The sequence below is a fragment of the Procambarus clarkii genome, chromosome 45 (assembly GCF_040958095.1).
Source record: "Procambarus clarkii isolate CNS0578487 chromosome 45, FALCON_Pclarkii_2.0, whole genome shotgun sequence".
In the NCBI taxonomy this organism is placed as follows: Eukaryota; Metazoa; Arthropoda; class Malacostraca; order Decapoda; family Cambaridae; genus Procambarus; species Procambarus clarkii.
In genome coordinates, this window is record NC_091194.1 from 17558688 (window position 1) to 17574769 (window position 16082).

A 16082-nucleotide genomic window follows, 5' to 3' on the forward strand; every position below is an offset into this window, starting at 1 on the left:
TGTTCAAAAGAAATGGAAGTTGTCTGACCCTTAACCCAATTCCCGACAGCTCTCGGTGATCTTTTTTAAGCACAGATATTTCATCGAATTACCTCTCATGCTGGGACCACGTGAGCAACATTTGATGTTACTCACGTGGTCCCATTGCTTAAGCATTGTTAAATTACTTTCGATTAGATATCAGTATGACCAAATCCAACCATAATGTCATTTGTCCTGATTTCCAGGTCTCCTGAAGCATCAGAGAAAAATTACAAGTGAGGATATAATATGAGAAAATCAGTAGAGGCCGTGATGAGGATTCGATTCTATGCTCTGGGTACTTCGGCTTCAGTGGAAGCCTCAGAAACCCTCGTGGCTTCAGTAGAATTCCAGGTTGGAATCATTTTGACCATGTCGTGGCCTGCTTGTCTAAGGCCTATGCTTTGGCGTATCCCAGAGCATAGGTTCGAATCCTCATCATGGCTCCTATTGATTTTCTCATTGATTCATCACGTTAATGTGAGTTTTCTCAGTGCGAGGATATAATACAATATATCTCAAATGCCGTTCGTAATACTTTATGGGAATCTGGCGAGTAATTTATGTTTGGGATCTCGATAAAATGAGTCTTGTGAGTTAAAAGCAACTTCCACACGTTAGGTTGTATTCTACACTAGATCTTTCACATACTTGTATAATGTTTTCCCATACACAATTTGTGAATAATATGTTATTTTGTCATTGTTTCATATTTTATGTGTATAGTATTTCACTCCCACTCATTGTCTTGATTTTAATTTTGTATCTTTTCGACTGATTCAGAATTTTTGAAGTGTGTTTTAAAATTGCTAAATAAATAATGTAATGAATAAAATATTTTTTTTACTTTTGACGTACAGAAAGAAAGCAAATCTGCAGGGTGCTGTCTAGAGCCCCGACAGTTGCCATAACTGTCGTAAATACATCAAACTTATAATATGCGTAATATCTACCTTGTAGTCTTCAGTCAAGCATGCCATTAATTGTCATAATTTTAACAAATACATTTGACCTGTAAAAATTATAACATATATCAACCTTGTGAAAATTATAACATACAACTGACTTGTGAGAAATATAACATACACAACATATGACGTGAAGATTGTAACATGCATCTGACGTGTACAAATTTTAACATACATATGACTTGTGAAAATAGTAACATCTGACTTGTGAAGTTTGTAACATATTCTGTTGTTGTCCTCAGTGCTGCAACTGTTAGTGCTTCAGCCGGCGGTAGTGAAGCAGGAGGAAGAGGCACCAACACTCGGAGAACTAGTTAGTGACCCCTACATCATCATTGCAGCCGGTGAGTGCTTCTTCAAGCCAGATTAGTGTATATTAATAGCCATCGCCTAGATTGCTAGTAATTATACCTAGTGTTATGTCTTAATAGGTAACAATATGTCCCGACAGCTGCATTATATCCTTCCCGATGTTCAAGAGCTCTGCATAGTTGCTCTTATGTTTTGGTTTCGTAATATTTTTCTGACATGTGTTAATTTAGATGCCTGCGTGTCACTGTGTTGATTTTCATTGTGATTGGTTGAAAGATAAGTGGTTGCTTAGTTTTAACCTTTTAATTGTTTCTACTTGTCTTTGAGACAATGTAAACAATGGGAGTATTGGTACTTTCCACCAATTTGTTGTTGTTAAAGATTCGCTACCTGGAACATGAAGTTCCAAGTAGCACGGGCTATGGTGACCCCGTAGTCTTTCCACCAAATAGTTATTATAAGTATGTATGAGCTTGTCAAATGCATTTGTATTCTGAAATAAATATAAGGTTGTCAATGGTTTCCATAAAGATCTCCATTGTCCAGCGTATTGTATATACAAAAGGTTAGCATACAGAGCAGTTGTTGTTCACAGACCACATTTTGATCATCAGCGGTGGGATGCGTGCCCTAGATACAGCAAGCATTTCCTCTCTAGATGACGACACTGAGGCGCTGTAACAGGAAACTGGCTGTTCTTGAGTCTCTAGTTTGCCTAATGAGTTCCTCGCCCACCTCCTTTAGGAACTTAAGTGCACATTTACCCCAGGTGCCCAGAGTCTCTGAGCCTGTTGGCACGAACCTGTAACAACGTCCTAGGATCCTGTCCTTATTAGTTTTCTGGGTCTCCCTGAAGGTGGCTGCCCCGCCTCCTTCAACTGTGCTGTAAGGTAGATAGGTATCAGCCAATGTAGACGCTCACGTGTAGTCCCATACGACCTGTTTACCTTCCCTCCATGGCTGTAGGGTGACTCCATCTGGGCGCTTTTGGCTGTTGTCAGGTCTGCACCACTGAAGTTCCCTTTGTACTGGACAGCCAGCTGATGTCATTGCAATCTTTCCCTGGGACTTACGACAGATGAGACCATGGCTGCCGTATTGGTCTGCTGACGCATAGCTACAGATACATCAGTGTTTGGTGGAGGCAGGAGCGGCAAGGCGCAGGGCAACACCGATCTAGACGGGTGCCCAAGGCGGAATTAGGAATAGCCAACAGGAAGTTCCCAGCATGGGGAGGCTTGTACAGCGAGGAGGTGTGCTTCGTCCTTCCTAGAATCTTCCTCCGGCATTCCTGAGGCAATGTTCTCCACTATGTGTTGTTCCATTTGACTTGTTTACAATCGTTTGGAAAAGTTGGTCGCAGTTGAGAGCTTGCAAGAGTGTCCCACTGGCTGACTCCTTCAGTGAATTTGGAATCAATGAATCCCAATGGCGTTTCCTAGACACTCTGGTAGGATATTTCTTACTAATCCACTCACAACACTGGTCGAGAATAAGATTAATGTCTATAATTTTTCAGCAGTGTTATTTGCTTTCCTTTTTTTCTTTACTTCAACAATTGTTCCATTCAGAGTCCAGTCCCGGATGTGTATTCTTTGTTACAGTGTATACATCAGTGTGGGATACAATACTGTAGTTGTTGGATGCGTACTTGTAGTTCACTTATTACAAATCTTTTGTACTTCCTCTATGATATTCTCTTTCCACTAATTGTGTAATATACCATTCGCATGAAGTGATTTAGTGTGACGGTTAGGTCTACATTGCTATTATGTGTTACAGGGTTACAGAACCAAGCAAGAAAAAGACCACAATGGAGCTTCAAGACAGCCAGCCATAAAAAAAAGAAACAATGTGACATAAATTTTCGTCTTTGCATTATATGACAAGCAAACTACAATGGCCCAAAAAGTATGAATCTTCAAACATCATCTTTTGAAAAGCTACTGACTATCTCTATCTGGCCATGTTCAGCCCTTTTGATCCCAAAGGGCTCCAAAGGGGTCCCCAAAGGGCTTCAAGACACTGCAGGTTAAACTGCTGTTGATCTTGAGGTTATCTTGAGATGATTTCGGGGCTTTTTAGTGTCCCCGCGGCCCGGTCCTCGACCAGGCCTCCACCCCCAGGAAGCAGCCCGTGACAGCTGACTAACACCCAGGTACCTATTTTACTGCTAGGTAACAGGGGCATAGGGTGAAAGAAACTCTGCCCAATGTTTCTCGCCGGCGCCTGGGATCGAACCCAGGACCACAGGATCACAAGTCCAACGTGCTGTCCGCTCAGCCGACCGGCTCCCTAATGGTTGATGCTCTGACTAAAAACCAGAAACAAGGATTGTCATTTGGAATGTTATGATACTGGTAGAATTCCATGCGAAAACTGACAAGATGAAGATCTGCAAGGATTTTGCAGATGCCTTTGTTGCAAGTCTTGTTGAAGCAACAACTAGCTATAAAGTCAGAATGATCTTTGATCAATATATTCAAGGATCCTTGAAAGGGAAGATGCGAGATAAGTGCTCAGAGGTGATGAGAATCAGTATCATGTACATGAGAGCACAATTCTCACAAACACTCCAATGAAGCAGTTTCTGTCTCACAAAAACAAAGGCAGAAGTGACATATTATCTGGCAGAGAAGTATCTTCTGTATTTCTCACTAAACACCGAGACAGATTTCGTAGTGGTGTAAGGCACTGCAGCACAGAGCAGCCGTGGTAGACTTGCAGAAAGTCTTCACACAAACAGCCACGAAGAGACTGACACTCTCACCATCTTTCATGCCACTGATGTCAGTAACAACTCCACATCAGCAGTACTTGACATATGTTCACGGGACACTGATGTCCTCTTACTGCTTGTGCATAGGTACCTACATGGGTACCCACGGTTGTGCCCAGCTACATGGGTACCCACGGTTGTGCCCAGCTACATGGGTACCCACGGTTGTGCCCAGCTACATGGGTACCCACGGTTGTGCCCAGCTACATGGGTACCCACGGTTGTGCCCAGCTACATGGGTACCCACGGTTGTGCCCAGCTACATGGGTACCCACGGTTGTGCCCAGCTACATGGGTACCCACGGTTGTGCCCAGCTACATGGGTACCCACGGTTGTGCTCAGCTACATGGGTACCCACGGTTGTGCTCAGCTACATGGGTACCCACGTTTGTGCCCAGCTACATGGGTACCCACGGTTATGCCCAGCTACATGGGTACCCACGATTGTGCCCAGCTACATGGTTTCTGACAGAGCAGAGTTCTTCAAGACGTCCTATCTCAGTGGGCCACTTCATTAGACGCTTGGCGAGGATAAGACCCAAGCAAACGACAAAATTTTCCGGCAAAACAAAAACTTCATCCATCTTAAAAATTTTCGCCTCTGATATTCATGTTCTTCATGTCTTCGGGTCACTTGGAAGGCAAGAAAATGTTCCGAGTGATTAAACTGTGAAAGCTTTGGGGGAATTTGTATGCAAACTCCACAGTACAAGGAGAGTACACACAAAAGTGACAGAACTTCGCTGGTACATATCTTCACAGAAGTATGCAGAAGAGCCCAACCACCTCCAGCGCGTGTAGCACTTATACAACACATATCAAGAGTGACCATGATATGGGTTCATGCTGGATGCTTCACACCCACACTTTTCATCCCCAACCAACTGTGGGTGGAAGCAGGGAGAGCGGAGGCTGTCACGCACATGGTACCTTCTTCCCCTCACCATCACCACCATCTATCCTGCAGCGATAAAGTGTTTATAAGAAAAAGGACACACAACTAGGAGGTGTAGCTGCCTCAGTGGAACTTTACCGTACACAGAACTATGTGGTTGTGGTGAACACTGAGGTGACACCACACAGGATGGTGAACACTTCTGACGCTCTGGGTACAGAGGTTGAGGAAGACAGTCACTAGCAACATGTTAAAGGCGTTCTTACAAAGAAAGAACTGTTTATTATTGAGATATATGTTTTTTACGTGCACTATATGCTGAACTGCTGTATTTTCTATGTAGCCACATATGTTTCTTTTGTATACATGAAGACAAAAATAATTACTTAAAAGTATATTTACAGTTTTGCATGCATATTTTATCATGAAAATTGTCCTTGATTAAAACATAAGTAAAAGGTTCATGATTCATATGTCGCATCTGTTTCATATAAAAGGTTATATGAATCCTTCGGATGCCTGAAATAATCCAACATAGTGTAACAATTTATTTTGTCATCTTTATGTGCCTATACTTAGCCCACATGTGTGACTTTTCTGAAAAAAATCAACATTTTGGGATTTTCCAGAAAACCCCCCATTTAAAACATGCCATTGGTCCTTTATTTTTAGGACACCGTTTTCTACCACAGCAAAACTATTTTCTAGTAAAACAAATGCCCGAAAAGTTAATGTTAAAACTAAATTAAATGTTGAATTTTTGGTTGAAGTGGTGTCCAGGTACGTGGTTGGGCAGTGATACACTGTTCCTCAGTGTATCCTGTGTTCCACCGATATGTGCAACACTGGATATGTGATAGGTGAACTTTTCACATATATTTGAAGTATATATTGTTCTCTACCATTGTCCCACAATAACTATCATCATCATTCACTTTCCCTCCCCCCCCCCACAGGAGCCATCACCAAGGCTCACCTTCCCTCCTGCCACAGGAGCCTTCACCATCACCAAGGCTCACCTTCCCTCCTGCCACAGGAGCCATCACCATCACCAAGGCTCACCTTCCCTCCTGCCACAGGAGCCTTCACCATCACCAAGGCTCACCTTCCCTCCTGCCACAGGAGCCATCACCATCACCAAGGCTCACCTTCCCTCCTGCCACAGGAGCCATCACCATCACCAAGGCTCACCTTCCCTCCTGCCACAGGAGCCTTCACCATCACCAAGGCTCACCTTCCCTCCTGCCACAGGAGCCTTCACCATCACCAAGGCTCACCTTCCCTCCTGCCACAGGAGCCATCACCATCACCAAGGCTCACCTTCCCTCCTGCCACAGGAGCCATCACCATCACCAAGGCTCACCTTCCCTCCTGCCACAGGAGCCATCACCATCACCAAGACTCACCTTCCCTCCCCCCCAGGAGCCATCACCATCACCAAGACTCACCTTCCCTCCCCCCCAGGAGCCATCACCATCACCAAGACTCACCTTCCCTCCCCCCCAGGAGCCATCACCATCACCAAGACTCACCTTCCCTCCCCCCCAGGAGCCATCACCATCACCAAGACTCACCTTCCCTCCCCCCCCAGGAACCATCACCAACACTCACGTTCTCCCCCCCCCTCTCCCCCAGGAGCGATCACCTTCGCCAACATGGGTATAGGGATGCTGGAGCCATCTCTTCCTCTCTGGATGATGGACACGATGGATGCACCTGAGTGGCAGCTCGGAGCGGCCTTCATTCCAGCCTCGATCTCCTACCTGATCGGCACAAACCTCTTCGGCCCTCTCGGCCACCTGATGGGCAGGTGGCTCGCCTCCCTCATCGGCCTCGTTATCATCGGAATCTGTCTCATGAGTGTGAGTGCCCCCGTTGTCTCATAAATGTATGTTGTGGATCATGTAAGCGGTTCTGGCCCTGTGACGTGTGTTAAGCTCTCATGTGAGTGGGTTTGGTTCCTCATTAACGTTTGTGGTGTTTCATAAGAGTGTATTTAACTCCATTAAATGTGTAGGTGTTGTCTGTGTCTGTGTACTCATGAGTGTAACCTAACCCAACGCCCTCTCCCCCAGCAGTAACTCCCTCACACCAAGTTCTAACACCCTCCAACGCCCTCCAAGGCCCTCCAACACCCTCCCCCCAGCAGTAACTCCCTCACATCAAGTTCCAACACCCTCCAACGCCCTCCAAGGCCCTCCAACACCCTCCCCCCAGCAGTAACTCCCTCACATCAAGTTCCAACGCTCTCCAAGACCCTCCAACGCCCTCCCCCCAGCAGTAACTCCCTCACATCAAGTTCCAACGCTCTCCAACGCCCTCCAACGCCCTCCAAGACCCTCCAACACCCTCCCCCAGCAGTAACTCCCTCACACCAAGTTCTAACACCCTCCAACACCCTCCCCCAGCAGTAACTCCCTCACACCAATCCACAGATCCCCAGCGCCACCACCATCAACCACCTGATCGCCCCCAACGCAGGTCTGGGCTTCGCCATCGGCATGGTCGACTCGTCAATGATGCCGGAGTTAGGCTACCTCGTCGACCTCCGTCACTCTGCCGTCTACGGCTCCGTCTACTCCATCGGCGACGTCGCCTTCTGTCTCGGCTTTGCTATTGGTGAGCTCTTTGTGTAGTGAGAGAGAGAGAGCAACAAAGATAGACAAATACACTGACAGGCAGACAGAGAGACGAAAAAGCAGGTTAACTATCACGTGTGACCTAATGAGGTCCAATGCCGCCACTCAGAGTGGTTACTGGTTAAAGCTTAACTGAGTTACACCGCTGACTGACACATCTCTACTAACAAGTGTCCCACTAACAGTCAGTGCCTCCAATAACAGTCAGTGCCTCTACTAACAGTCAGTGCCACCACTAACAGTCAGTGCCGCCACTAACAGTCAGTGCCTCCACTAACAGTCAGTGCCCCCACTAACAGTCAGTGCCTCCACTAACAGTCAGTGCCTCCACTAACAGTCAGTGCCTCCACTAACAGTCAGTGCCGCCACTAACAGTCAGTGCCACCACTAACAGTCAGTGCCTCTACTAACAGTCAGTGCCCCCCACTAACAGTCAGTGCCACCACTAACAGTCAGTGCCTCCACTAACAGTCAGTGCCTCTACTAACAGTCAGTGCCTCTACTAACAGTCAGTGCCCCCACTAACAGTCAGTGCCCCCACTAACAGTCAGTGCCACCACTAACAGCCAGTGCCCCCCACTAACAGCCAGTGCCCCCCACTAGCAGTCAGTGCCTCTACTAACAGTCAGTGCCTCTACTAACAGTCAGTGCCCCCACTAACAGTCAGTGCCCCCACTAACAGTCAGTGCCCCCACTAACAGTCAGTGCCTCCACTAACAGTCAGTGCCTCCACTAACAGTCAGTGCCCCCACTAACAGTCAGTGCCTCCGCTAACAGTCAGTGCCTCCACTAACAGTCAGTGCCTCACTAACAGCCAGTGCCCCCACTAACAGCCAGTGCCCCCCACTAACAGCCAGTGCCCCCCACTAACAGCCAGTGCCCACCACTAACAGTCAGTGCCCCCACTAACAGTCAGTGCCTCCACTAACAGTCAGTGCCTCCACTAACAGTCAGTGCCTCACTAACAGCCAGTGCCCCCCACTAACAGCCAGTGCCCACCACTAACAGTCAGTGCCCACCACTAACAGCCACTGCCCACCACTAACAGCCAGTGCCCACCACTAACAGTCAGTGCCCCCACTAACAGTCAGTGCCTCCACTAACAGTCAGTGCCTCACTAACAGCCAGTGCCCCCCACTAACAGCCAGTGCCCCCACTAACAGCCAGTGCCCACCACTAACAGCCACTGCCCACCACTAACAGCCAGTGCCCACCACTAACAGCCAGTGCCCCCACTAACAGTCAGTGCCTCCACTAACAGTCAGTGCCTCCACTAACAGTCAGTGCCTCCACCCCCAACAGGACCGGCACTCTCCGGCACTCTGGTGCAGGCGTTTGGGTTCAAGTGGATGTTGTACGGAGTGGCCATCATCAACTTCCTGTACGCTCCCTTCATGTACTGCCTCAAGTCGCCTCCCGCCAAGACAGGCGAACGCCAGGTCTGGCTCTTCACTCTCGTACTCTTTCTTACAGTCTCTCTCTAAAACAATAATAATGCTCCATATGGCAATAATAATTGACTATAAATAATGGAACTAGTAATAATTACCTAATAATAACAGAATATCCAATATATATGTAATAAGTTTCTTAATGATGTGTTTTGTGCCGCCCGGCAGAACTTGATATACGGAGAGAAGTCGTCAGTGAGGTATGTCACGTACAAGAACGAAGACGAGGAGGAGACTTGCCCTTAAAGAACTCATCTTTGTAAAGTAAAGGAGGTGATAAGGAACGAGTTTATCTCTAAAAGAATTTATTACGATATTTAAAGGCAGTTAACATTTTTGGTAATCTAGGAAAGTTAATGTGTGACAAAGTTATGAATTTACATAGGTACACGAGGTGTGTTTTATGGAGGCAATGCAGCCGTATATAATAATCGATGTAAAATTTATGTATCGGATAAAATATATCAATTGTGCAAAATAGTATTGGACTAAATGTATATCTGGCTTTTTGTGGGGTCAAATCGGGTTAATTCTGGCTAGCATAGTGTCGTGTTTATCAGGGGTAGCCGTGTCGGCTGGCCTCAGGAGTGTTCAGAGAGACTTCGAGAGCGGCGCCTGAGAATACGTGCCGTCACAAGCCAACGCGGACTCCGTGGCTCAAGAGCGAAATTCTGCCGAAGAATCCAAGTTTTTTCCGGACTGGCCGTAGCGGAAAGATACGTGTCGAACTACTTCCAACTCGAAGCAAGGTGTCCAGATATATTTCATAAAGATATATAAATGGGAGACGGCATGGTTGATTCAAGAAATTGTAGAAGAGAAAGTTTCAGAACGACGACTCGCCGCAGGAGCCAGTACCTACCAGCAGCGCCGCCAGTCTGCTGCAGGAAGGTATGTGCTGGCCCTGCAAATATACCGAAAACTTAAAAAGACAAATTAAAAGTTAAACTCTCATTGAATTGGGAGACCAGTTAACTTGATTTTGGCATTAACGACTACAGGTGTATTTTAAGCTAGCGACTGGCCAGCTCCCCCACACCCCCGACTCCACTCTTATAGGCACCTTCGACAGCCTATTCCCGAGCGTGTAAATGAGAAGCGTAACTGTACCACAAATATACTCACAATGTGATGAGATATTGTGATGTTTTGCAACTTGGAACAACGATTCGAAACACATTTCTTTTGTACGAGAGCAACTATATACCGATTGTGACGTCACATACAACCCGAGACACCTTAACCGGGGATCGAAGCTGCTCCGATCCCACTCCACACAGGCTTCTTAACAACGCATTTGACATGTGTATAATGAAGGGATCATGATGTGGTAAGGATACTGCAATTCTCTTTCTCTTGGGTTTAACCCATTACATGTCTAGCTTACATGTGGCCAACCCATTATATGTTTGGCTTACATGGGGCCAACCCATTATATGTTTGGCTTACATGGGGCCAACCCATTATATGTCTAGCTTACATGAATACATTTCAGGATTACATAGAACCAATGCACCGTATATCTGACGTGCACGGGGTTAATCCATTGATTTTTGGGCTTTCACAGGGTGAAGCAAATGCATTTCTGATTCGTAAATTATCAATCTTCTGTTCTTCAGGCCTATAGAAGGCTATTTCAGTGCATTTCTAGCTTCACTGACGCCAATCAAGCGCATTTTTAGATGGAACAATCTCAAGGCAAATTCACTATTGTTTTGTATTGTGCAAATTCAGTGTATTTCTGTCCTTGATACTGCATATTTAGTGCATTTATGTCCTTCTTACTGCAAACTCAGCACATTCCTGTCTTTCATACTGCAAATTCAATTCAATGCATTTCTGTCTTTCATGCTCACTACCTAGAAGGATAGAGGTGGCAGATTGCGAGAGTTTGATGAGGAAGGGGGGTAGAGGAGACGGATCTTAGAGAAGAGACAGAGGGGGATGGGGGTGAGGGGCTCTGATTCCGGAGGAGTTGGTGAGGAGGTCGTCTGGAATGCGTACACTGACCAGTCCATCGGTCACATTTGGGAAGCACTCTACGTACACCAGACGACCTTCACATCTCTCTCTCCATCGTCTCTCTCTCTCTCTCTCTCTCTCTCTCTCTCTCTCTCTCTCTCTCTCTCTCTCTCTCTCTCCTCTTCTCTCTCTCTCTCTCTCTCTCTCTCTCTCTCTTTCTTTTATTCTTTTGACATAAGAAACTACAACACATCCATATACACGACGACGACCATACACATCATAACAACCATACACTCTACCACAATCATACACATCACCACAACCATACACACCACCACAACCATACACACCACCACAACCATACACTCAACCACAACCATACACTCAACCACAAAAATACACTCCACCACAACCATACACTCAACCACAATCATTCACTCAAGCACAACCATACACACCACCACAACCATACACACAACCACAACCTTACACTCCACCACAACCATACACACAACCACAACCATACACTCCACCACAACCATATACACCACCACAACCATACACTCCACAACCATACACTCCACAACCATTCACTCCACCACAACTACACACACTACCACAACCATACACTCCACAACCATACACTCCACAACCATTCACTCCACCACAACCATACACTCTACCACAACCATACACTCAACCACAACCATACACACCACCAAAACCATACACTCAACTGAAACCATACACTCCACCACAACCATACACTCCACCACAACTACACACACTACCACAACCATACACTCTACCACAACCATACACTCCACCACAACCATACACTCAACTAAAACCATACACTCCACCACAACCATACACTCCACCACAACCAAACACTCAACCACAACCATACACTCCGCCACAACCATACACTCAACCACAACCATACACTCAACCACAACCATACACACAACCACAACCATATGCTCCACCACTACCATATACACCACCACAACCATACACTCTACCACAACCATTCACACTCTACCACAACCATTCACACTCTACCACAACCATTCACACCACCATAACCATACACTCCACCACAACCATACACACCATCACAACCATACACTCCACAACAACCATATACTCTACCACAACCATACACTCCACCAAAACCATACACTCTACCACAACCATATACTCTACCACAACCATACACTCCACCACAACCATACACTCCACCACAACCATACACACCACCACAACCATACACTCTACCACAATCATACACACCACCAAAACCATACACTCCACCACAACCAAACACTCAACCACAACCATACACTCCACCACAACTATACACTTTACCACAATCATACACTCCACAACCATACACTCCACCACAACCATACACTCCACCACAGTCATACACTCCACCACAACCATACACTCCACCACAACCATACACTCCACCACAACCATACACTCCACCACAACCATACACATCACCACAACCATACACACCACCACAACCATACACTCCACCACAACCATACACATCACAACCATACGCTCCATCACAATCATACACTCCACCACAACCATACACACCACCACAACTATACACACCACCACAACCATACACACCACCACAACCATACACACCACCACAACCATACACTCTACCACAACCATTACACTCCACCACAACCATACACTCCGCCACAACCATACACTCCACCACAACCATACACTCCACCACAACCATACACTCCGCCACAACCATACACTCCACCACAACCATACGCACCACCACAACCATACACACCACCACAACTATTCACTCAACCACAACCATTCACTCAACCACAACTATTCACTCAACCACAACCATTCACTCAACCACAACAATACACTCCATCACAACCATACACTCCAGCACAACCATACACTCCACCACAACCATACACTCCACCACAACCATTCACTCCACCACAACCATTCACTCAACCACAACTATTCACTCAACCACAACCATTCACTCAACCACAACTATTCACTCAACCACAACCATTCCCTCAACCACAACCATACACTCCACCACAACCATTCACTCAACCACAACCATACACTGCACCACAACCATACACTCCACCACAACCATTCACACTACTACAATCATACACTCCACCGCAACAATACACTCAACCACAACCATACTCACCACCACGACCATTCATTCAACCAAAACAATACACTCCACCATAACCATACACTCCACAACAACCATACACACCACAACAATACACTTAACCGCAACCATGCACTCCACCACAACCATACACTCAACCTCAACCATGCACACCACCAAAACCATACACTCAACCACAACCATACACATCACCACAACCATACACTCAACCACAACCGTGTACTTAACCCCAATCATACACACCACCTCAACCATACACACCACTAATACCATACACTCAACAAAAACCATACGCACCACTACAACCGTACACTCCACCACAACCATACACTCCGCCACAACCATACGTACCACCAAAACCATACACACCACTACAACCATACACACCACCAAAACCATACACTCCACCACAACCATACACTCAACCACAACCATACACTCAACCAAAACCATACACTCCACCACAACCATACACTCAACCACAACCATACACTCAACCACAACCATACACTTAACCACAACCATACTCACTACCACAACCATACACTCAACCACAACCATACACTTAACCACAACCATACACACCACCACAACCATACGCACCACCACAAACTCACGACACACTCCCCAGTAAGAGTCTGCGAACTGCAGTAGCTTACCATAGTTGGAAGGTACCCAATCATGGTTTTAAGGTAGAGCAGCACATCAACACCATGGTAGGGAAGCACTTAACATCATCACCATGGTAGGGAAGCACTAAACATCATCACCATGGTAGGGAAGCACTAAACATCATCACCATGGTAGAGAAGCATTAACATCATCACCATGGTAGGGAAGCACTAAACATCATCACCATGGTAGGGAAGCATTAACATCATCACCATGGTAGGGAAGCACTAAACATCATCACCATGGTAGGGAAGCATTAACATCATCACCATGGTAGGGAAGCACTTAACATCATCACCATGGTAGGAAAGCATTAACATCATCACCATGGTAGGGAAGCACTTAACATCATCACCATGGTAGGAAAGCATTAACATCATCACCATGGTAGGGAAGCATTAACATCATCACCATGGTAGGGAAGCACTAAACATCATCACCATGGTAGGGAAGCATTAACATCATCACCATGGTAGGGAAGCATTAACATCATCACCATGGTAGAGAAGCATTAACATCATCACCATGGTAGGGAAGCACTAAACATCATCACCATGGTAGGGAAGCACTAAACATCATCACCATGGTAGGGAAGCACTAAACATCATCACCATGGTAGGGAAGCACTAAACATCATCACCATGGTAGGGAAGCATTAACATCATCACCATGGTAGGGAAGCACTTAACATCATCACCATGGTAGGGAAGCACTTAACATCATCACCATGGTAGGGAAGCACTAAACATCATCACCATGGTAGGGAAGCACTAAACATCATCACCATGGTAGGGAAGCACTAAACATCATCACCATGGTAGGGAAGCACTAAACATCATCACCATGGTAGGGAAGCACTAAACATCATCACCATGGTAGGGAAGCACTTATCATCATCACCATGGTAGGGAAGCACTTATCATCATCACCATGGTAGGGAAGCACTTATCATCACTATGGTAGAGAAGCATTAACATCATCACCATGGTAGGGAAGCACTTAACATCATCACCATGGTAGGGAAGCACTTAACATCGTCACCATGGTAGGGAAGCACTTAACATCATCACCATGGTAGAGAAGCACTTAACATCATCACCATGGTAGGGAAGCACTAAACATCATCACCATGGTAGGGAAGCATTAAACATCATCACCATGGTAGAGAACCATTAACATCATCACCATGGTAGGGAAGCATTAACATCATCACCATGGTAGAGAAGCACTTAACATCACCATGGTAGGGAAGCACTAAACATCATCACCATGGTAGAGAAGCATTAACATCATCACCATGGTAGGGAAGCACTTAACATCATCACCATGGTAGGGAAGCACTTAAACATCACTATGGTAGAGAAGCATTAACATCATCACCATGGTAGGGAAGCTCTTATCATCATCACCATGGTAGGGAAGCTCTTATCATCATCACCATGGTAGGAAAGCACTTAACATCATCACCATGGTAGGGAAGCATTAACATCATCACCATGGTAGGGAAGCACTAAACATCATCACCATGGTAGGGAAGCACTTAACATCATCACCATGGTAGGGAAGCACTAAACATCATCACCAATATAAGAAATCTGAAATATGTGTTAAAATAAAAATAATGTAATCTGTTACTCTGATGCCATTTAAAAACTAATACAACATGAAGACTCTTACCATAAGGCACTTACTGTGAAGGCACTTACCATGGAGGCACTTACTGTGAAGGCACTTACCATAGAGGCACTTATTGATAAAACACTTGTCATGAAAACAGTTTCCACTACAGAAATGCATGGAAAGATTAACAATCTTGACCCAAACCACATCCAGAGATAAATATTTTGCAAGTGACTATGCTAACTTTTAAAGTTTTGTTGATTTTTATCTTTCTATAGTTATTTTTCTTCATGATAAATTAAAATGCTTTATTGTTTTTTCCTGGTGTTCTTGTACTGTAAAGGCATTTGCATCTAAAAAAATTATTTCTTTAACAGTGCAAGAATGAGCTTGACGTAAAGTCTTCAGTAATTTTTTATATACTTATTTGTATGGTTGATGTCTCATGGAATGAAAACTGGTCACTAAATAGTTTTAATTCAGTTACAGGAGATAAAGGCAGATGTGGTACGTGGGATAGACGATGGGATAATGTTAGGATATC

General features: G+C 45.5%; 1 protein-coding gene across 1 annotated transcript; it reads left to right on the forward strand.

The window, feature by feature from the left end:
* Window positions 1–1231: 1231 nt before the first annotated feature.
* On the forward strand, window positions 1232–11007 carry LOC123769735 (synaptic vesicular amine transporter; the record flags this gene model as incomplete). Its single annotated transcript, XM_069301473.1, is given in 5 exon segments — window positions 1232–1333; window positions 6612–6838; window positions 7412–7595; window positions 8918–9054; window positions 9235–11007. Coding segments are annotated over 5 exon segments (728 nt in total), but the record flags the coding sequence as incomplete, so codon positions are not given.
* Between the last annotated feature and the right edge of the window lie 5075 nt (window positions 11008–16082).